The following is a 23,578-nucleotide window of genomic DNA, read 5'->3' on the forward strand; positions in this document are numbered from 1 at the left end:
CACTCAAGGTTTTTAAATAGAGTGACTTGATTGCAACTGTCCTGGGCAAGACTGACCAGAGAGTGGAGGGAGACTGGAGAGTAAAGAGCACTGAGGTGCAAAGACAGTAGTAAGAAGACAAACTGTGAAGTGAGAACACTGACCTCAACTGGGTGCCATAGGGTAACAGGCTCAAAGGAGATGTAAAACTTACCCCAACGGCAGGTCTTGGAACACCGAGTCAAGGACTTTTGGAAGTGTGTGAGGTTGGAGGTGGGCATAGTTTCCTATTTACATTGGCCTTTAAGGGTGCTGTTCAGGGACAACCTAAAACTTCCACCGGATGCACCTGCTCCCAGCCACTCCCGCAGCACCCAGGACGGTAGAGTCCGGGACAGCCTCCTGCACCAACCTGAGCCTCAGAGGCCACCCGGCCCGCCCCGGCCGCGCCTGCGCACTCCCCTTGCACCGCCCTGTTCCCGCCCCCTTGGTCGTCGCGGCCGCGGGAGTGGAGCAGGGGGAGGACGGTGGCCGACGAGGTTCCTCGCAGACAACGCGGCGGCGATGTCCGCGAGGCAGGCGGGTGCCGCGGCGGCAGCGGCGGGGCCTGGCGCGCGGCGGGACCGCCTGGACTGTGGCCTCCCTGCGGTTCCCAGGAAGCGGGAGGCTGGACGGCGCGGGAGCGGCGGCAGAGGCCCCGGCGCGTCCTTCTGCCCCTCGGCCTGAGCCCGGGCGGCTGGACGGGTCCGCTGCCCGAGGATGGGAATTCTCTTCACCAGGATCTGGAGACTGTTCAATCACCAGGGTGAGGGCCCGGCCGCAGGGTCACGGGCGCGTCCAGAGCGTGGGCGGCGCGGGGTGGCCACGGCTGCGGGGGGAGCCCGGCCCGCCGCCTTTGTCTTCCGGAGCGCCCGAGAAGTCCGGCCCGCATACACCCATTACTCGGATTGCATCCCGAGCCCGAGAGACGGCTTGGCCCACATCCCGGGTGTCCAGGTGGCAGGCCCGGCCGCTCTTTGAACCCTTTCGCCTGCCAGCAGTTGGGTTTGGACGCCGCGGAGAAACGCTGAGGTCTGGGACGGAGGTCGGAGGTTCTGGCCCTCCCCCGCCCCTGAGCAAGCCGGGCTGCAGAATACGGAAAAAGGGAAGTGGTCGCGCCGGGGTGGTGCGAGGCGCTGCGGACTTCCCAGGCTGAGTTCCGCGCTCAGCCCACTTTGGGGGAGGGGCGCGGAGACTCACGCCTCCCGAGTAGTGATAGATTTCGCTGGTTTGCCAGGTTTTTAATCTGTGGTAAAGGTCAAGCTTAAGGTCACTTTCCTGCTTGAGTTATTGGAGTGGTCGTGGGACGGGGCGCTAATTAAAGCGTTTCACTGAAAGCTTTCCAAAACATACTATGTTAGACATTTGTTAGCATTAGGTAACTGGGAAGTTACTGTTTAAGTTCATCTAAACCCAGGCATTGCCGTGGAATGCATAGGGAATTGATGGAAATGTATTACAAAATGAGCGAGTAAAATTGGAGAAAGAATACAATTTCGCAGAACTACATAGTTACCGAGACGGAATGTAGTGGGTTTTTTTTTTTTTTTTTAAAGCCCAAGTTGCAATTTGTCATTCCTTCTGTCCAGTTAATTTTTTTTTGTGCGAGCTGGCAGTGTTGTCACATCCCCACGTTTCCCAATTAAAACTTAATGAACGGTGGTGCCTGTTTTTAGAGCCACTACCTGCTTCCCCCTCCTCCGTGATAGAACTGTTGTAGAGACTGAGCCTAGTAATTCCCAGTGGGTTTCCTTTTGGTTGTTACCCTGCCTCACCTGGCCTGGAACTCTGCATACCAGGCTGGCCTGGATCTCAGATCCGCCTGCATCTGCCTCCCAAGTGCTGGGATTAAAGGCATGCAGCAGCATGCCTGGTTTACTTTTTGCCTTTTTAATTAAAGATAGCAGTTTAGATCACTGACTGACCCTAAATGGAGTGGAAGGTGATATTTTATAAAGTGGAGAAAAGCCGTTCCAATCATCACTGCATTTGATCAGCTGTGTGTCTGGGAACTTCTGTGGATCTAGACTAGGAATTTGTGGGGCTTATAGATTTTGAAAATGTAATCTCTAGGTTTTAAGTACTAAAGGTTGCATTGCTGTAAAGCCGGTGCTGCTTATTAGATAAGGTCTATTCTTGTTCTGCCTTCATAATTTTGAATTTAGCCAAGCTACTGTTTCTTCTGCTCTGAAGTCTAAAAAGGCTTTGCTCATTAACTGAACTCTGTTACTGCCTTCGCTATCTACTTTAAGTCAGTGATGAAAATTGTTTCTGTAAGTTAATGAATTAGAACTTTGCCAACAGCAGATTGCCAGGAGTAACAAGGATGTGCATTATCTCACTACAGATCTTTTATAGTAGTGCTTGGACAACCAGCATTTTGTGGTAAGTTTTGTCTGGACACTTACTTTGGTGTTTGGAAATTAACAGAGGAATTAATAAAGTTACATTCTGGAAAATTACCAGTCAGATTGTGAAAATGTGATTTTACCACAGCTGTGTGACCAACTCAAGCCTCGGTTTCTTTTTCAGAGAAATAAATGACTTACAAGAACTATTGAAACTTATTTTGGGGATGTGAAATTAAATGATTTCTCTTATTAAATGGTGTTTTATCAGCAGAGTAACTTCAAAATAGTTACTATTTAGTCTAATTCTAGATATTTGTTGGTCTTTTTGGCTCCTTGTTAAATTGGACATATAAGTCAGGTATGTCTAAGATTTTTTATTTCACAAGAGATTCCGGTCATTTTCACAGAAACTCCTGGAAAGATGCTTTGGGGGAATTGTAGGATTTGTTAGTGCGGATGAAACTGGGCCAGATCTCTGCTCTTTTGAAACCCCTTCAGAGCACCTTTCCAGTTAAAGTTTAAATTTAATGCACAGTGAAAAAGCTAATTGCATAGTGCTCAAACTAGAGCTTACTTTTAGGTTATCCTTAGATTGAGTAGAGCACAAACTTCACTCCAGATGTTGTCATTTATATCATAAAAATAATTTGGGGCGGTGGGGGGGGGGCAGCAGTTCAAGCCAGCCTAGGCTACATGAGACTCTGTCTCAAAAATATTTCAACAGTCCTGTAAGTCCTTATTTCCCTGGAAAAAAGAAAGGGGCCTCGTTTCATATATTCTCTCTCTCTCTCTCTCTCTCTCTCACACACACACACACACACACACACACACACACACACACCCCTTTATAGGATAGCAAATCAAATAGATTGGAACTGACTAATGCTGGTGTGCACTATAAAAGAGGCTGTGGGAGTTCCCTGGCCATCACCTTCTCCTTGGTTCTTAGAAAGGGAATCACACGTTATGAATGAGTGATGGCAGAGCTGTGCTGCAGAGATCTGGTGCTGGTGCTGAGGAAGTCGTCTCTGCTTCTGTTTTTGTTGTTTGTTCTTTTTTCAAGGGAGTTCAGACATGCAGAAGAATATGTAAGGAAGGTGAGTAGCCAAGGAGTAGGCTGTACCCTGTCAGGATGCTGTCTCTAGCTCCAGATGAACCCTTTCTGGTTCTCTGTGGGAAGTTGGCACAGAGCTGAACTTTGTTGTAGACAGCACTAGAGGGATTTTTTTTTTTTTTTTTTTTTTTTTTGGCTACATCTGCTCCTAGGACAGGCCCTGTTTATACCACAAGCACCTTTCCCCTTTTTCATTTTATTGTATTTTCCATCTCCTGATGGGTCTCTGGTTTTGCCATGTATAACCTTTTTTTCTCCCAGCAACTTCTTAGTAGCCAGTCTTTTCTCTCAAAGTTTCATTACTGTTGCTATACATAGCAAGTTCATTTTCAAAGTTTTTTTTTAAATTGATGATGCTTTTTAGTTCTGAAAATTGAAGTTTTAGTAGAATGGCTTGATCAGATAACTCCTTCCTAGCCCTTATCATCTTCCAGGCCTAATGTCTTTGTTCACTGAAAGATACTTATTAAGCACATGCTTTATTTCAGGCTCTGCACTGACCGAGAGCAGTAGTGACATGGCACATGGATCCTTTGCTCTAGTAGGCCTATCGAGCCATTTGACATTACAGCACAGTGTTGTAATCTACAAAGTTCACACTAAGAACTGCACAATCGACTCACAAAGACAAAAATAACTCTCATAATATTTTAAGTTTATGATTTTATGCTGGGCCACATTCAAGTTATCCTGGGGCATAGGCAGAATTGAGACACTTACGGATCCTAGAATCAATAAGGGCAAGTGATGATTGCTATTTGTGTTTTCTAACTTTGTATGATTCACAGAGATAGAAGGTCTCTACATGACAGTTATTTTTTTTTTATTTTTTTCTTGCTTAAATTTATGGAGTGGTAGTTGAGGGGATATAAACTTAGAAACAGGTAACAAATGGAACTAGTAGGCTGCCTGTGTGTGTCAAAGGAGAAAGGAAAACAAAAAACAAGAAGCATTTTTTATGGCAAAATAGTATTGATTGGTAAATGAAAGCCCAAACGATGATAACCCAGGATCCCAGCAAAATTTAACAGCATGCCGATGTTTGGGCTTTCCTCAAAATGGAGGAGTACTCGAGAAAAGTGCTCTACGAGAAAAGTCCTATGAAGCAGTAAACATGTGATGATTCACCTGTCCTAGAACTGGAATGACAGGATTTATTAACATTCATCCTCAGTAGCATTATTTCTTAATGTGCATGCTATATTGTAGGTGCTGTGGAGTGTCTGTCTCTAAGCATATTGTAGCATTTATAAATTCATAGCACTTGCTGGCTACAGATTATGTTCTGCTATATAGAATCTCTTCCATCTTGGTAATGAAAGACCAAGCGGTGAGAGGGCATAATAGGAAGATGATTTAAATCCTATCATTGGGAATAAGCTAGTTTGTGACCATTGAGTGGCCACCTCTGTCTTTGAGCCATTTATACATCTATGTGTTAATTTTATGGTTCACATTATGACTAATATGTCATATCTTAGATTTGTTCGGGAAGCTACTAAAATAGTGGGTGGTGCTTTATTGTAAATAAAGTTAGAAGTGAAAGTGGCTTGTAGATGGGAGGCCAAGTGAGTGGGGGAAGAGCCTCTGGATTACAGATTCTTCCTTAGAATGGACTTCCAAAGAGATCTCTGAGATCTATGCAGAGCCTGGGGTTCCTTGGAGATTTTTTAAGTTCTAAACACACTTGATTTGAGTTTCTTTCCTTATCTTTTTGAAGAATTAAGCATTTTTAAAAAACCTTATATATTAGCTTATGTCCTAGTTTGTTCTTCATTGCTGTGACAAAATACTCTGACCACTACCAACTTGGGGAGGAAAGGGGTTTATTCAGCTTACATCTCCCAGGTCACAGTTCATCAGGGAGCCCAAAGTAGGAACTCAGGGCAGGAACCTGGAAGCAGGAGCTGGAGAACAGGCCATGGAGAAATGCTGCTTACTGGCTTGCTCCCCTGGCCCCTGCTCAGCCTGTTTTCTTATGCAACCCAGGCCCACCTGCCCATGGGTGGCACCACCCACAGTAGGCTGGGCCCTCCCACATTACTTGGGGAGGAAAGGGTTTATTGTATCTTATACTGAAGATGCCCCTCAGACATGGCCACAGGCCAGTCCAATAGAGGCAATTCCCCAATTGAGGCTCCCTCAACCCAGGTGTGTCAAGTTGACACTAAAGCTATCCAGCACAGCTTACATTCCCTTGGTGACTTTAGGAATTGAGTTGGGGGGTTCTGTTTGCATATTTATGTATTTGATAGTTGTTCTAGTTAGCTTTCTCTTGCCATGATAAAACACTGACCAAAAACAACTTGGGGAGGAAAAGGTTTATTGTATCTTATACTTCCAAGTGACAATCTGTCATTGAAAGAAGTCAGGGCAGGAACTCAAGGCAGGAACCTGGAGGCAGGAGCTGAAGCAGACTCTGGAGGAATGCCACTTACTGGCATGTTTCCCCTGGCTTGCTCAGCTTCATTTCCTATAGAGCCCAAGCCCACTTGCCTCCGTATAGCACTGCCCACCATTACATCAAGAAACAACAATCAAGAAAATGCCCCACAGACAAGCCCACAGGCCTATCTGATGGGGGAAATTCCTCACTTGAGGTTCCCTCTTCCCAGGTATCTCTAGTATGTGTCAAGTTGACAAAAACTAACCAGCAAAATGGTGACATGGAAATTAGTTGAATTTGTAAACTTAGGTAGAAGAGTAAGGTAGTCTTCACAATGTTAGCAATATTAGATACAAAGTCCAAACTAGATGTGGGGGCACACACCTTTAATCTCAGCACCCAGGAGACCAAGGCAGGCAGATCTCTGTGAGCTCCAGGCCAGCCTGGTTAATATAGTAAATTCCAGACCAGCTGAGGCTACATAGACCTTATCAAAGGAAAGGTCAGGGTACCAAGTAAACCAGCTTGTTTGAATTTCTGTATGCAAGTTAGGAAACTGATCCTGGGGGCATTGCAAAATGTATTCCTAGAAGTTAGAACTAAGCTGATAGTTGCAGAAGACTCTCAATTTAAAATCAGTATTCAAGTAGAAAATTTTTTGTTTGTATTAATATCTTTGTAGGTGATTATACTAATAGAACTAGAGAAAACATGTCATCAAAAGGGACATGTTTAAATTTTTGACAAGAAAAAAAGTATTCTTAGAAAGGCGGAGTTGTGCAATTTAAAACCTTCCCTGGAAGAAAGGTGCCTAGCTCTGACTCAGTTATCTGGCCCCATGAGGTGTGGCCCCACTGTAAAGTGCCAATTGTGGTCAGCACAGCCTGGTCAACTCTTTTGGTTGGAATTCTATGCTCCACACAATTCTTACTGCAATTCAGCTATAATATATACTTTTTCTCAGAATTGATTGGTCATTAGTGCTTTATTATAAAAATGTAAAAAAATAGAAAAGTAACTTAAAAAAAAAACTGAAGTCCACAATCTCTGGGAGAGAACTGTTAACTGGTGTGTAGGTTTTAGGCCAAGGTGAGGGAAACTGTACTTGTCAGCCAGTTTGAGTTTGTTTTGTTTTGAGATGGCATCTTACTGTATCATCTAGGCCCACCTAGAACTTGTGATCTTCCTGTGTCAGCCTCCCAAGTAGCTGGATCACAGCCATGAGCCACTGCCCTCCGCTTGTCAGGAAGCTTTAAGCATGTCTTTGTGGTACGAGTTGGCATTCTTATATAATACTCTTTTTGGTGTTGCTTTCTCTGAGTTTGTCTACTCTAGAGTAGTAGCGGCATTGAGTTTGTGGACTTGGGAGCCCTAAATTCCCAGAGGAATGTCACCTGGTGATGCCTCTTGACTTTCCTGTAGCATGCCAAGCACATATTAACCCTTCACCTTCAGACAGTATCAGTTCTCAGTTCCATTGCCCTAGGCATCTCTTAACAGGAAAGCCTGTGGGCCTGAGATCTTTAAATGAGACTGAAAATCTGTATGAGGATGGTTGTCATGTTGCTTGAGGACTATAGTGGTTCTCAGCTGCCTATGGGTGACCGAATAAAATGGATTGAGCTAAATTTCTCTATTACTTGGCTTCCTTTCTTTTTTTTTTTTAAGCAACAGGAGTAGCCTTAGGGTTCCCCTCTGTGGTAAATGATAACGATTTGTGAAAAAACTCAGTTATTAAGATCTCCTTACTCAAAGGTAGACTCCTCAACATTTATTGTTTATAGAATGAGTGGAATATTAATTAACATTAAGTACCTACCTTGTGCCAGGAAGAATTATAGTCACCAGGATTACAAAGAATATATTCTGTACATTTGAAGGGTACCTCATTAAGCTAAGATTTATACACATATAAATAATTAAGTGCTATGTTAGAGGAATTGTAGAAAAGAATGGAAAACTAGACCATAAAAGATTAGAAGGGGGCTAGGGAGATGACTCAGTGGTTAAGAGCTCTGACTGTTCTTGCAGAAGACCCGGGTTTGAATCCCAACACCCACATGGTGGTTAACAACCATCTGTAACTACAGTTCCAGAAGATCTGATGCCATGTTCTGGCCTTCACGGCCATTGTACAACACAGATATACTAACATACATGCAGGCAGTACACTCATACACGTAACATAAAAATAATAAAATTTTTTTTGCTTAAAAGAAAGATTAGAAGTTCTTTAAGGGAAGAATTATGGAGGATTATCTCAGGATAAGGAGAATCCAGAATAGAAGTCAAATACTTGCTATGTGTGTGTTTTCCAGGAGGGGCAGAGTTTGAATGGATGCTTAGGTAGCTGATGAGCTGGGAGTGTGACTGTCTTCACTTGCCAGGCTTAGACCTTGGACAGCCTTTCAAAACTGGCGAATCATAACCGAAGTAAGAATGGCATAGCCATCATTATAGTGCAAAAAATTACTTTGGAAACAATGTAGAGATAGACCACTTTGGAAAGGTTTCAAAATAAGCCACAGAGAACAGTTCAAGGGAGGAGGCAGGTTAAGACTGTAGTTTTGAGATGGAATCAATACAACTTGATAATGGGATTTTGGAGTTCAAGGCAAGACTCAACAAATTTCTAGAGCATCAGAAATAATGATAATACCATTAAGCAAATTAGTTAAGACAGAATTAGAAACAGGTTTGAATATTAGATTTTGGATATGGGGCATGGCGATGTATTTATCCTTTTAGATAGATTATAGAATTTAGGAGGAGTTTGGGAACACAGTAAGATTTGTCTCTTGAGGCTGGTACTGCTATGTGCTCCCTAAATTGTTACACGATCCTGAAGGATAGGTGGTATTTCCTGGGTTTTATAATAAAGAAACTGTCTTCCAGTGAGGCCCATTGATATGTGTAACTAGTAGGTGTTAATTATTGTGATAATTTAAAAAATAAATGGGTCAAAGAAAACAAAGTTGCATAATTCCATGAACCTTTCTACAGTGGGCCTATTCCTTATTGCTTTATTAAAAAAACAACAACAACAAAAAACTACTCCTTAGTTTTGTGACTGAAAACAGCAGTTTAATATTACTTTTCATGTTTTGTACAATCACTGACCTCAATTAGAAAGCTCTACCTTGAGAACGTCTATTGTAATCAGATGGCAGCTGGAAGTATCTAATGCTTTGTCCAAGCTGCATATTCAAGGTGGCTTCTTGATGCATGTGTCTAGCCCCAGCTGGAATCGCTGAAAGAGTGAGCAGCACATAGACTCTCACTACACTGTTACACTCCCCCATCAGCCTGGTCTACTCACTCAACTGCACAGCAGGCTTGCATTTGTTGGAGTGTCTGCTCATCTGCCGCAAGGTTTCCTGGTGACCCATGGTCTCACACCTTTCCTTCTGCATTCTGTGAGTTAAGAGTGAGTCCCGGGTCAGCTCAGAGTCACAAAGAGCATATTCAAGGGTATGACTATCCAGAGACCATCTTTGAAGACTAACTGCCTCCACACTGTTGTCTTTTTGGAACTTTGTTTTATTTATTTTTTTTTTATGTGTATGACTATTACCTGCATGTATGTAAGTATACCTGTGTCATGCAATGGCCATGGAGGCCAGAAGAGGGTGTTGGATCCCCTGGAATTGGAGTTATGGACAGTTGTTAGCCACCATGTGGGTGCTGGCAGTTGAACCCAGGTCCTCGGCAAGAGCAGTCAGTGCTCCTAACTCCTGAGCCATCTCTCCAGCCCCTTGGGATTTGTTTTTATGAAGCCTAAGGTGCCTTGCTAGTATGTGAAAGTGGGTGCAAGAAGGCATCCTGGGGAGCATGTACTTAAAGGAAGAGGAATCACTTGAAAGAGAAAAGAAAGGAAAAGAAGAAAAACAAGACTAGAGACTCAGGAAGAAAACTGAGGAAGTATGGTGCCACAGAAGTCCCTGCCATCATAGTTGTAGGTCCTTAGATTGTTGTAACAGCTCTGTGATTTAAATATACTTACATCATTTACAGTTAACAATGGAAAAGACTATTTTTTCCCTTTATCCTCATTGCACATATGGATGCCTAAAATTCCACAGAACTTCAGTGACAGTATCTTAAGTCCTTTGTAGATTGTTGTGATTACACTTGGGCCCACTTGCTGAGAGTAGATTCATAGGCCTAAAAAGAATATAGTGCTTCTGGCTGCCTAAAGAGGCTGTTAGAAGGTGAGACATCTCTACTGTGTAGAGGGAGGGCAAGGGAGGGCAATGGAACCCAAGAACACACTTCTGATGCTTGCTGGAGTATTCTCTTGAGGTCTAAGAAGGTTAAAAACTGCCATGCACTAAATTATACTATAGAAAGAAAGAAAAATGAAATAGGGGAATGTTTCTGTGTGTGTCTATAGTAAGTCAATTTTGGTTTCTTTATTTCAGAGCACAAAGTTATCATTGTTGGGTTGGATAATGCAGGGAAAACTACCATTCTTTACCAGTTGTAAGTATTAATGATTTTACGATTTTATTTTGTATTTCTAGTTACTTTTTATGCTTCTTTGGTATTTGATCAGTGAAAGTAATGAAAAATTGTATGGATGCAAAGTTACTCTGTGAGAAGATTGATGTAAACCAGGAGCCAGATTTAACTAACTAACTGTGGTGAGCTTGAAATTTAGACGACATTGAGCCATGCTCATTATTTTCATTGAGCTGCTTTTGTTTTTAGGAAACAGGAAAAGTATATGTTTCTATAGTTTCCTGAAATGATCTGTAATATTCTTAAGCATTATCTAGTTAGTTCTGTTTCTGTCCTCAGCCAACTCTTTTGTATAACCTAGTGGAAAAAGGATATTTGGGCATAAAATAAAAAGGATGGTTTGTTGTTTTGTCCCTTGATTTAAGAATTATTTGAATGAACCAGTTTCCGTACTAATTATATGAACTTTTCCCCTGCAGTTCAATGAATGAAGTTGTACATACATCCCCTACAATAGGAAGTAATGTGGAGGAGATAGTGATTAATAATACACGCTTCCTAATGTGGGATATTGGTGGCCAAGAATCTCTTCGCTCTTCCTGGAATACTTACTATACTAACACAGAGGTAATGTTTCTTCATATACTGAAACTTCTTGAACATTCTGAGTCCTTGAGAAGCATTTAGATTTGAATGGTTATAATCCTTTACAACATGACACTATTTTGATTTATAGAGTGTAAGTTTAGTAGAGTCTTTCATCCTCATTTCAAGATCCTTATCTGTATATCCATCACTGAATTAGTGGTTGATTGATCAGATTGTGTGAGCCTTGAACTTGTCCCAGGTATTTTCTTTTATAATGGTTTCCATCTCATAATTTCTCTGTTTCTTTCTTGTGATTTATATTTGGCTAAGTGGGAGAAATCCTAAGGGAAAGGGCTGTGGTTTAAATTTTAGCCAGTCTTACTGTGCATTTCTTTTATGTAATGCAGATGTACTTGATTATAAAGCATTTGAGACATAATTGTATTTTTTAAAATTTTTTAAAATTTATTTTTATTTTATGTGTATGTGTGTATTGCTTGCATATATGTAAGTGCACCCGTGTCGTGCAATGCCAGGGAAGACAGAAGAGACTGTCAGATTCCCTGGAACTGGAGTTACGGACAGTTGTTAGCTGCCATGTGGGTCCTAGGATTTGAACCTGGGTCTTCTGCAAGGACAGCCAGTCTTCTTAACCACTAAGCCATCTCTCCAGCCCCAATCAAATGGTTTTATTTACACGTTACTTTCCAAGAGAAAATTATGCCAATTGTTTTTGTAGTATGGATTATAAAGCCTTAAGAATTTTCTAAATGGAGCTAGAGAGATGGTTCAGTGGCTAAGAGCACTGACTGCTCTTGCAGAGGACTGGAGTTTGGCTCCCAGCACCCACATGGCAGCTAACTGTCCATAATTCCAGTTCCAGAGGATTCAGTGCCATCTTCTGGCCTTGCATGCACACAGTGTACTTACATACATGCAGGCAAAACACTCATACATATAAAATAAAAATAAAAAACTAAATTTTAAGAAATAGTCTATAAACATATAAGCTGATGATTAAGTCACTAATAACCTATTAAATGTCTCTAGTGGCCTGGCCCCCTACACTCCATTAGCATTTAGCAATATTTTTTAGAGAAAGAAAGATATGTATGGCTATAAAGGTGTAATAGTACACACACACACACACACAAAACACTACAGGTATTGAATTACATCAACATCTTGGTATATTAAAATACCTTGCAATAGAATGCACATTATAGTAATAAAGTCTCCTGTCAGTAAGCCATCAAACGAAATCTTAGAGTTGATGAAAACTGAGGAACAGAAAAGATTGAAAATTATGCTGGTGTATTTGGAAATTAGTATCTTGTTAAAAAAAAAAAAGGTGCATTTTAATAATAGATAACTTGGGCATCCTCAATATATTAACCTTACATTTGCTCCTGTCCTCGTCTTGGAGCTGAAGGACAGTGTGGTGGACCGCCCATGTAGCTGGTCTGAAACTTGCTGTGTAGACCAGGCTGGCCTTGAACTCACACATCTGCCTGTCTCTGCCTCCTGAGTGCTAGAATTAAAGACGTGCACCACCACACCTGGCTTGAAAGTAATTTTTAAAAGTGATTTAGCTGCCACATTAATCCTGTACACATCTCCTTTTAGATCTTCATATGATATTGGTAATAGTCTGTCCGCATATAGCCTTTATGTTTTCAAAGGATATTAGTAATACCTGTCCACAAACGACTTACACTTACGACCATAACATGTTTGTTTTGTTTTGTTATGTTTTTTAATTGATTTATAGTGAAAATACAGGGATACAGGGATAATAGTCAAGATAGTAATTTTGAAAATGTGTTCTAGTTGGGTTACAGGGTTAACACTGTGTTCTTTTGTTTTCTTTTCAAGACTACAGGAAGTATAGTATGTATCCCTGGTGTTCTTAAAATACTGTAGATTCTAATGTCTTAGTATTGGTGTCATGTAAATCAAATATTCACTTTATGAATTTTCAAATATCAAATTAGGTGGCCACTAATTTATTTTTTTTGTAATTATTTTAGTTTGTAATTGTTGTTGTGGACAGTACGGACAGAGAAAGGATTTCTGTGACTAGAGAAGAACTCTACAAAATGTTAGCTCACGAGGTAAGCCACCTTTTATATCAGACGTCACATTTGTTCTTCTCAGCTTCTCGTGAGAAGGGGGCCATTTCAGCTTCTCTCTGTTCCCTGCCCCCCTCTTGTGCATGCACGTAGGATCTCACTGTGTAGCCCTAGCTGGTCTAAAACTTGCTGTGTAAACCAGGCTGTCATTGAACAGATGTCCTACTGTCTCTGTCTTGAGGGCTGGGACTAAAGACATGTGCTACCACACATGGCTCGGGGGAGGGGGTTGTTGTTGTTGTTGTTGTTGTTGTTGTTGTTGTTTTTTAAGAATTATTCACCCGTTGGTTATGCCTGCTGTGTGATTTTGATACTTCCCAGATTTGAAGTGTGTCTAGAAACTAGGAAAAAGATTGTGTAGCCAGTTGTAGGCTTACTTTATTTAACCTAGATAAATTTGATTTAGAATTTTCACTAGGTAAAAAGAATTCTGCAAGTAGCTTTCATTTTATATTTTGGATAGGTTAATCATACAAAGGATTATCATTAGAAGTAATATTTTTAAGCACCTGCATACATAGCAGTTCTTGATTATTTTCTTAGCTCAGACTAATATTTAAATGTAATTGCTTTTAGGTTTCTCTGATACTGTCCCTTTGACCAAATGAAATTGTATCAGTAGCTTATTATTATGTAAGCTCTTCAAAAATACTACTAGTCACAGAAGTCAAAACTTAAACTAGGGCTGTAGATGAAGCTCATTAACAAACTGCCCTGCTCTGTGTGTGTGTGTCTGTCTGTCTGTCTGTCTGTCTGAATTCAATTCCCAGCACTGCAACAAAAAACTAAATAATAAATAAGACAGGGTCTCCCTGTAGCCCCAGCTGGCCTGGAACTCACTATGTAGACCAGGCTGGCCTTGAACTCACAGAGATCCACCTGCCTCTGCCTCCTGAGTGCTGGGTAAAGGCGTGCGCCACCACGCCCAGCTTTAAATAAAATATGTTTAAAGGGGTGGGGCTAGAGAGATGCCCCAGTGGTTAAGAGCACTGACTGTTCTTGCAGAAGACCTGATTTCATTTCCCAACACCCACATAACATCAACTAACAACCATCCATAACTCCAGGAGATCCAGTGCCCTTTTCTGACCTCCACAGGCATTGCACGACATGGGTATACTTACATACATGCAAGCAATACACTCATACACATAAAATAAAAAATATTTTAAAAATACAACTGAATAATATAGTCATCTTTAAATAATACAAATTATGGAATATAATATTCACTCTAATAAGTTTATTTTTAATGCCATTTTAAAATTATTTATTTATTTTTGGTCTTTTTGAGACAGAGTCTCCCTGTAGCCCCAGCTGGCTTAGAAGTCACTATGTAGACTAGGCTGGCCTTGAACTCAGAGATCCACCTGCCTCTGCCTCCCAAGTGCTAGAATTAAAGGCATGAGCCACGCCTGGCCTTTAATGCCATTTATTATAGGTGGGAATAGAAAATGTAATATTTTAATTACAACTCACAAGGCAGCTGGACAGGCAGGAGAGTCTCCTCTCCCCGAGTTCTTACTACTTACATGACCTTGGGATAGTACTTTATGAACCTTTAAAGTTTCAGGAACTTCCTGAGACTTGTAACTTTTGTTTGAGTCTTCACCAGCCTTCCTCCATAATGATGTTTCAATTTGGAGAAAATGGCTGCACAGCACTCTACTTCTTCTGGCTTTTGCATTCTTTCTCCCTCCTCTTCTGCAGTGTTCCCTGAGCCTTGGAGGGAATGATAGAAATGTTTGGTTATTTCTCTCCACCTATCACTAAGTTTTGGGTCACTATGCCATAGCTGACAGCCAGCTTGGTAGGCTGTAAGTCTCTGCAGGACACTGTTGCAAAACACTTTCCCTCCATGGCCTCTTGAGGCTGACAGCAGCAATAATCTGTGACTATGAAAAATATTTCAAAGGCAGTTTGATAAGCATATCACATCCTTTTTTTTTTTTTTTTTTTTTTTCCTTTGGTTGTTTTGAGACAGGGTCCCCCTGTAGCACCAGCTGGCCTGGAACTCACTGTAGACCAAGCTGGCCTGGAACTCACAGAGCTCTGCCTGCCTCTGCCTCCTGAGTGCTGGGACTAAAGGTGTGCGCCACCATACCTAGCCACATCACATCCATTTAAGAAAACAATAGCAGTGGTTTCCGTTCAGGCTTAGCACTAGATGTTTCTTCCTTCCTGTGGAATGGGCATTTGGTTGTACCCATAACAATCATACTACTATTGCACCAGTGGGACCATCCTGCATGGCATGTTAGTATTATAGTATGCAAAATCTATAGCCAAGCAGGACTATTGATGACAGTTCTTCCCCTGGCAGCTAGCAAGGTACCAGCCAGTAGGAAAGGAGCTTCTAGTTCATTACCAGCCTGATAATTCCATATCCTACAGCCAAAGCATGCATTGTCTTCACCAATAAGGGCTTATCTGGTTCTGGCATGCAGCCAATAGCAGTGGCCACAGCATAGAGCCCGATGGAATATTAAGGAAAATAGGAATTTTAATGCTTGCTTTCTCCTTCTGTGTCTGTAGGCAAATTTCAGCTGACAAGTTTATGGTTAAAACACTAACACAGCTAGCTGGAACCACTAGCCTTGTGTCCTGATGAAAATTCCTCAGTTCTGTTTTTCTCAGATGGAGACTTCTGCAATGATTTTCAGACAGGATGTTTTTAGTATTTGTTTTCTTTCTGAATTTATAATTTGCCTAATTTTGAGATTGTACTGATAGCCAGTCAATATGTAAGTTTCCTTCTCACTGTAACCCAGTGCCCAAGGTATAAAAGATGTGTGCTACTTCCCTTTGGGGTCTAGATTTTTGGCTTGAGCCTGCTGGACCAGGCTGCAGCCTAAATGAAATACTTGCTTCCTGAATACTTCCCAGTGTCCAGCCTGATCTTTCCCACAATAGCCATAACCTTTATAATTCCTGAAACCTAGGGCCCAACCAACAACAACTTATTGGGAGGTAGCCTACCCTCATACTGGGATTTTCACCCCAAATCCTTATGGCTCCCAGGAGTGCCCTTTCCAATTCACACAGTGTTTTAGTTTCTTTTCCTGTGGCTGTGATAAAGAATAGTTTGGCAGCTGGGCGTGGTGGCACACGCCTTCAATCCCAGCACTGGGAGGCAGAGGCAGGTGGAGCTCTGTGAGTTCAAGGCCAGCCTGGTCTACATAGTGAGTTCCAGGACAGCTGGGGCTACAGGGAGACCCTGTCTCAAAAAGACAAAAAAAAAAAAAAAGAATAGTTTGGCAAAAGCAACTTGAGGGAGAGATGGGTTTATCTTGGCTTACAGTTCCAGAAGGATACAGGTCCATCATGGTGGGGAAGTCATGGCCACAGGCAGGGAAGGCATGATGGCAGGAGCCGAAAGCTGGCTAGTCACATAGCATCCACATTCAGGAATTCAGGAAGCACAGAATGTCAACAGGGAGTAGAACTTCGTTATAAAGTCTCAAGGTCTACCCCTGGTAATTCTCATCCTCCAGCGAGGCTGTACTCTTAAAAGTTATATCACCTTCCCAAACAGTGCCACCAGCTGGGTACCAAGTGCTCAGACATGTGAGTCCATGGGGGACATTTCACATTCAAACCACAGCACAAAGTACCTTCATTTAAACTCTCGCTGTCTTCACTGTGTTTTGGGGGGTTTTTTTGTTTGTTTGTTTTTGTTTTTTTGTGTGTGTGTGTGCGTGTGTGTGTATGTGTGGTTTTTTTTTTCTTTTTCCACATCTGTAAGATAAGCGTAAGCATTGTGTGATAGACTCATTTTACAGAGCGTAACAGAGTATAGACAGGATCTCTGAAAGACTACTGTCCCCTGTCCCAATCAAGTCTTGGATGGTTGAGGGGACTAAAAAAGAAACATCAGCAGAATCTAATGTAGCATGAAAAGATCACATCACTTCTTATCAGTTTCGTCAAAAGAGCAACAGTGGCATGGATGGGAGGCTTTTCCCCATTCAGTCCTCCAAAATCCAGACTTTCACATGTTGCTTTCCTATTGTAATTCATCCTTCAAGCAAGTTCCAGCCAGCTCAGCCTCATTTGCATGCTTTATTACCTGTAACAGTGACCACATGACTGCTATGTTCTCTAGTCCAACCATTTTCAGGGTGGCCCCATGCTCATATGGTGTACCCCACTCATCAAGGAGGTGCACCATTCCATTCCACCCTGTCTTTCTGTCCATGGGCATGCTACCTCTTTGTGGCTCAGCCTTACTTAAGCATCTTACTACCCATCACAAGACCCATGTGTCCTTGCTTCACTTCTGTTGCTGTGATAAAGTACCCTGACAAAAAGCAACTTAGGGGGAGAGAAGGTTTATTTTAGCTCACAGTTCTAGACTATAGTCCATCACTGCAGCAGGCGCTTGAGACAGCTGCTCACATCACACCCCAATCAAGAGCAGAGAGGGAAATAAATGCATGTCGTTGCCCGTGCTCAGCTTCATTTCACCCTCACACTTCAGGATGCCCTGTATAGAGAGAGTGCTGCCCACAGTGGGTCTTCCACATCCATCAATGAAGACAAACCCCAGCCCACATGCCCACAGGACAACCTTATGTAGACAATCCTTCATTGAGACTGCCTTCCCAGGTGATTCTAGGTTGTGTCAAATTGGCAGTTAAAGCTAACCATCACACCATGCAGCTGCCACAGTAGCAGGAAGGTACACCACCATACATGACATGGGGAGGAACAGCCATGTCAGGATTCCCCCACCAGATGTTCTACCCTAAGACTGCTCATCCTATTATATGCCTTCCATAACCAAGACCATGCAACTGCTTCTCCAAGCTCATCTTTGGTTCTGATATATGTCTGTTCAGGTACCTATTGTGTTATGGCTTTTCTGGGATGATGTGAACAAATGTTAATTCAGCCAAGATAGGACACCAATGAGCCTATCGAAGTTCACCCAGTGAATTTATTAGGCTTACTTACAGGAGTATGGGTGAGGGGTCACATATAGGAACATGGATGACAAAACCATCACCAAAAAGTCCATCCTAGCCCAGGTGGCTGCTCATGAAAGCTGCATCCCTGGAGCTCTCTGCAACTTTCAAACTACTCCTTGGAGTCAGAGAGCCCCTTCTCCTGCAAGTCTCTATTGCTTAATATAAGCTTGGAGAGGGGCCTTGTGTATCTTGTTGACTTGAGTTGCTTACTTCCTGAGCCTTACTTCTCCCCTCCAGAGCAGAATGTTCCAACTGGGAGGAAACTGTCACAAAACAGAGTATGTATTTTTTTATTTCAGTGGAACTTGGTAAGGCATAAGAATACTGAGATACTTCATAATAAAGTTGTGTGTGACTAATGACATGATTTCTTTTGAGATTTGCTTTGTGAATTTTGGTGTTTCAAGGGAACTCTCAAGAGTTTGGGAAACCTAATAAAGTGGTTTTGTAAACGAAAGATCCATGTTTTCCTTGTGATGATCACAGCTTCCAATATGCATTCTTTCCGATTTTGAGCTCTAACTCTGGCAGCAATGTGAAACTTCTTGGAGTTTAAAGAATACATCTTACCATTCATTGTTCACTTACACAGTTACCATTATTCACTTTATTCCAAAGTGGTGTTTTATGCAGACTTTATAGAAAAGTGGGGGGTGGAGGGTTGTGCATGGGGTTTCTTGACTGTATTATTTTTTTCTCACCAGGTAGCCTCCCTATTTCATTTTCCACTAATTGGACAATATATAGCAGGATCAGTGTTTGAGCACAGGCTTTGAGTCTTTTTGCCTGGGGAGCTAACTTAGACAGGCCATTTTTCCTTATCTGTTAAGAAAGTTTACGTGACTTGCCAGTTTTTTAAGAGCCAGGATTTGAACTTAACAAATAGTTTAATGCCTTTTATTACAGGTGCAAGTATTCTTATTTAGACTTTTTTCTAGAGAAAGATAAAAAGGAGGAAAAAAAAACATAGGCCAGCTGTAAAGTGAAGGGAGACTGATGGGGGATGATGGAGAAAGGCTGGTGCTGGGAGCTTGCGGGCTGCTCAGACCTTGAGTGAGCCACGTTGGCAGGTTCTGGAGAGTGCCAGAAGGATGAAAGATTGCAGGTGCATAAAGGAAATAAAGCTAGGCCCATGGAGTCAGTTGGATGTTGCATACATACTGTTTACGAAACAAAATCTTACTGCCGTTGATAATGATGCTTTACATGTATCCTAAAATATGAAACTACAAAAAGTTTTTAAATGCCTCTCAAAGCTTCAACTTCTAAGAAATATAAAACATTGAATATAATTATGGCTAAAGTAGTTCCAAGCACAAAAATCCAAAATTTTCTTCTTAATGACTCTAATTCTTAAAATTGTCTTCATAAATGAAGCTTCATGAAACAATTTGACAGTATTTAGTTATAGAAGATAAAGTCAGTGTCTCTTTCATTTGTGGCTATTTGTCTCCTTAACTAAATGAATAGACATTTTAGATTAAAAAATATTATAGTAGAGATTGAATTCAGGACCTCACACATGACAGGCAAGCATTCCATTACTGAGCTTAAACCCCAACCTTTAAAAAAAAGTTCCTTGTTTCAACAGGGTCTCATTAGGTTGCCCAGGCTGGCCTTAAATTTAGAATCATCCTGCCTTATCCTCAGAAGTAGCTAAGATTATCTGTATCATCTGTGTTTTATGATCTTCAGATCAGATATCTGCAGTCTTCAGAGCAGAGAGCATTTAAAATAGCTTATGAACAAAAGGTCACCATTATTGACCCTAAACTTTGATATCTTAAAAATTCAAGTTGATAAATAGCTTTAATCCAGAATGTTTTCTGTTATTATTATACCATATGTTTGGCCTTGAACTTAAGTAATTAAAAAAAAAAAAAAAAAGAGATTCTCTTTCTATTTGTCCAGATAATTTAAAATGGGTAAAATCCTGGGTTTTGGTGCTGTCAGGGTTTTTTTGTTGTTGTTGTTTGGTTAGTTTTTGTTTTAATAAAACCAAGAACTCTATTGACACCAGCCTAGAATATATGAAACCCTGTCTAAGAACCCCAAAGAAAGTACAGGGTTCAGAAATTTCTGGGGTTTTATTGCATGTGTTTGTGTGGTGTGCATGCAGGTGTGTGTGTGTGTTCACATATATGTGGAGACCCAAGGTTGATGTTGAATATCGTCTTAGATTGTTCTCCCACCTTACATGTTGAGGCAGGGTCACTCACTGGTTTGTCTAGTCTGGTTATCCATCTTGTTTTGAGGAGCCCTGTCTCTACCTCCTGGGTGCTGGGATTATAGGTGGACCACCCACCATGCCCACCAACTTTCACATGAGTTCTGGGACTCTGAAGTCTGGTCCTCATGCCGGCACATCAAGCGCTTTACTTACTAAGCCTTTGGAGACCTTTTAATAACACATTTTATGTTTTCAGTTCAGGGGCTTCTCTAAATTACATTACTAAGAGTGATGGATATAAATTGTAAAATAGTATGCTTCCTAACTTGAGCCAAATATTCATGTCAGAGCTTTGGTTTTGAAGCATACCAGCATTAGCAAACATGGCTTATATAAAAGGCTTCAATACATGCTAGCAAGAGATATCAAAACCTCTGAAAGATAGGCTAGAAATTAAATCCTGTGGAAAGTTCACATACTTATTAAACTCAGCCACATATCAACTATCAATACTAGTCCATTTTCATTTAGGACAAGATAAAAATATTTATTTATTTATTTTGGTCTTTTTTGAGACAGGGTCTCCCTGTAGCTCCAGCTGGCCTCAATCTTACAGAGATCTGCCTGTCTCTGCCTTCTGAGTGCTGGTATTAAAGGCGTGTACCACCTATGCCTGGCTCAAAAAATATTTACATTCTTGATAATTATTATATGTGTTCAAATTATGATCTATATCTTCCTTTTTTGTTTTTAGATAGTCCTTTGAACTGAGCTATGGATAAAACTAATTAAATGTGAAGGCAAAATGGTTAGCTATCTACCAGTATCTTTTTCTCTTCTAACATGCTGTTCAGGCAACTCCATCATCTGTAGTAGCATAAAAAGACACTTATGTGCATATTGGAATCGAGTCACCAAAACTAATGAGTAAAACAATGTAGAATATCAGTTTGTGTCTACTGATGACTATTGCTTTAAGCACATATATTATTAATGCCAAAATGGCCCATCAAAATCCCTAAGAAGGATAACATTCAACACAGTGGAAGAAACTAGAAAGCAGCACCAAAACTTTAGGTTCACTAGTATCCATCTGCGGGGGTAAGGGTTGTGCAGAATTTTACAAAAGCTTCATTTGCTAATTAAGTTGCATCCTTCATGTATCCTTGTCCTGGTATTTGAAATTTTGAAGGGTGATTATGTACAAATATATATATATATATATATATATAGTGTTCTCAACTGAGAATTAAACCCTACATTGTTATGTAGTGATTTAATTTCTTTTTACTACTTAGATGATACTAGCTGTATATGTTGTTGGAGGCTTACAGTGTAGTCATTGAAATCATTTTCTATGGAACTTAATTCTCTTGTGGAATCCTGGCTGTGAAAGGCTTGCTCAGATTAGAGGGAAGGAGATATATACAGGAAAATGATTTTGAATAACATGGGAATAAGACTGCTCCAAACTTCTCAGAAAGAAGTAGCTAGCTTGCTAATTAAAGCAGAGTATTTCAGTTCTGCATGGTCGTGGTGGTACACACTTGAAATTCTTCCAGAGTTAGAAGCCAAGGCAATAAACAATTTTTATGTATCATTAAGCAGATAATTAAGCAGAAAAAGTAAAAAGAATGAAATTTTGGTACAGTTAGAGGATGGTCATTAAAATCTAGGTTTGTTTATTTTTTGGTGTGGTGGAGTCTTATACTTGAAAGCGTATAGCAATTGTTAAGTATAGCACTTAGGATCATAAAGCAGAGTTTCACTAAAGTATCAGGGCTGGGGAGATGAGTCACTTGTCCAAGTGCTCGTCACGTAACCAGGAGAATGAGTTTGATCCCCAGTACTCAGTGAAAAAGACAAATGCAGCATTACAGCATACATCTGTAATTCCAGCACTGGGCAGGTGGGAATGAAGATTCCTGGGGCACACTAGCCAATCATTGTAGCCAAATCAGTGAGCTCCAGGTTCAGTGAGAAACCCTGTTTCAAAAAAGGCAGAGAATTTAAGGAGTAAGGAATAAATATATTTTTAAAAATCAAACAAAAATGGTCTATATAAAGCTGTTGGAGTATTAGTTTACATATGCATATATGTTTGCACTAATGAGTATATTCATGTATGCTTAGATTAATAGTTATTGGTAGTTATGAATATGTATGTCCTTAATCTATTAAACTACAGTCTGACATAGGTGCTAGATACGTTTTATTTATTCTTTTTTATCATTATTTCTGTTGTTTTGAAATTATGGTTATATAAAGCATAAAATGTAAAAAGAGATTCTTCTCTTGACTCCATCATTTAATAGTCATTGATAACTTCATTTTGTTAATGTTAAAGATTACATATTTTGGTATATAAAGTTCAACATGAAAAGATCAATTTTTGGATGTGAACAATCTCACCTACAATTGATAAAGTTTCTTCATGTTGTAAGCAGCTGTCACTGGTGTCTGATTGGTGAATAAATGTGAAAATGTGATGGGGCACTTCCCAGTGCTGAGATTTCTATATTCCGATGGTATTTATCAACCCTCCTCAAGGCATAGGTAATTGTTTTATTAGTAGCAACGGTTTCAGTAAAATTCATTTTTGAATTTGAATATCCTGGTGAAAGAATGTTGCCCTGGAAAAAATCAATATATTAAACTGATTCAAGAGTGCTAAATGCTTAGCTAAGTGATAGAGTGCTTGCCTAACAACGGCCAAGCCCTGTGTTTGACTCCCTGGAGTTACCATATAAAAGTCGATTTAAATGAACTTAACTGGATATTTTTATTTTAAATTCTATTCATGATCTTCTCATTTTATCATTACTAGTTTCTTATTTGTGAGATAATGATTGTATTACCTGCTTTCCTAATCTGTAATGACAAAAATGGAGGTGTAAACAACTTAAAAACCTGGGACCTATATAAGCCTTCTGGTATTTGTTTAAGGAGATTCTGCTGTTTACTTTAATGTAACACAGAAATGGGAATAAAAGACAAGTAAATATTTGACAGAGGAAAAAAAAAAAGGCAGAGACCGATTAAAAATACATTGGCCTCTCACCTCCATGCACATCCACACATACATTGTATACACACATACACACACACACACACACACACACACACACACACAAAGTGTGTAAATCTATACAAGGATTTATTTATTTCAAATATATTCAGTGATTTCTCTCAGTCTATGAGATGTGAGATACTGTTGTATAGAATGGTTAAGAAATTCTAGGCTGGTGGACGGGGAAGCTGTGAGAATAAAACATTCTTTAAGAAATGATATTCTAGGGGCTGGAGATATGGCTCAGCAGTTAAGAGCACTGGCTGCTCTTACAGAAGACCTGGGTTTGATTCCCAGCATTCACATGGTGCCTAGCAA

The 23,578-nt window shown here is 40.7% G+C and overlaps 1 protein-coding gene across 2 annotated transcripts in view; it reads left to right on the forward strand.

Annotated features, from left to right (window-relative positions):
- Window positions 1-493: 493 nt before the first annotated feature.
- Arl5a (ADP ribosylation factor like GTPase 5A) overlaps window positions 494-23,578 on the forward strand; it is a 28,800-nt gene continuing 5,715 nt past the window's right edge. The window contains exons 1-4 of one of the 2 annotated variants that reach the window (XM_008837953.3): window positions 494-784; window positions 10,291-10,351; window positions 10,810-10,957; window positions 12,949-13,032. In XM_008837953.3, the coding sequence (XP_008836175.1) occupies window positions 739-784; window positions 10,291-10,351; window positions 10,810-10,957; window positions 12,949-13,032 (339 nt within the window). In that variant the 5' untranslated portion in view covers window positions 494-738. Of the gene's footprint in view, window positions 785-1,598; window positions 2,404-10,290; window positions 10,352-10,809; window positions 10,958-12,948; window positions 13,033-23,578 lie in introns of those variants that run through there. The other variant, XM_017799342.2, reaches the window with a different exon arrangement.

The sequence above is a fragment of the Nannospalax galili genome, unplaced genomic scaffold, assembly GCF_000622305.1.
Source record: "Nannospalax galili isolate Female #2095 unplaced genomic scaffold, S.galili_v1.0 scaffold499, whole genome shotgun sequence".
Taxonomy (NCBI): Eukaryota; Metazoa; Chordata; class Mammalia; order Rodentia; family Spalacidae; genus Nannospalax; species Nannospalax galili.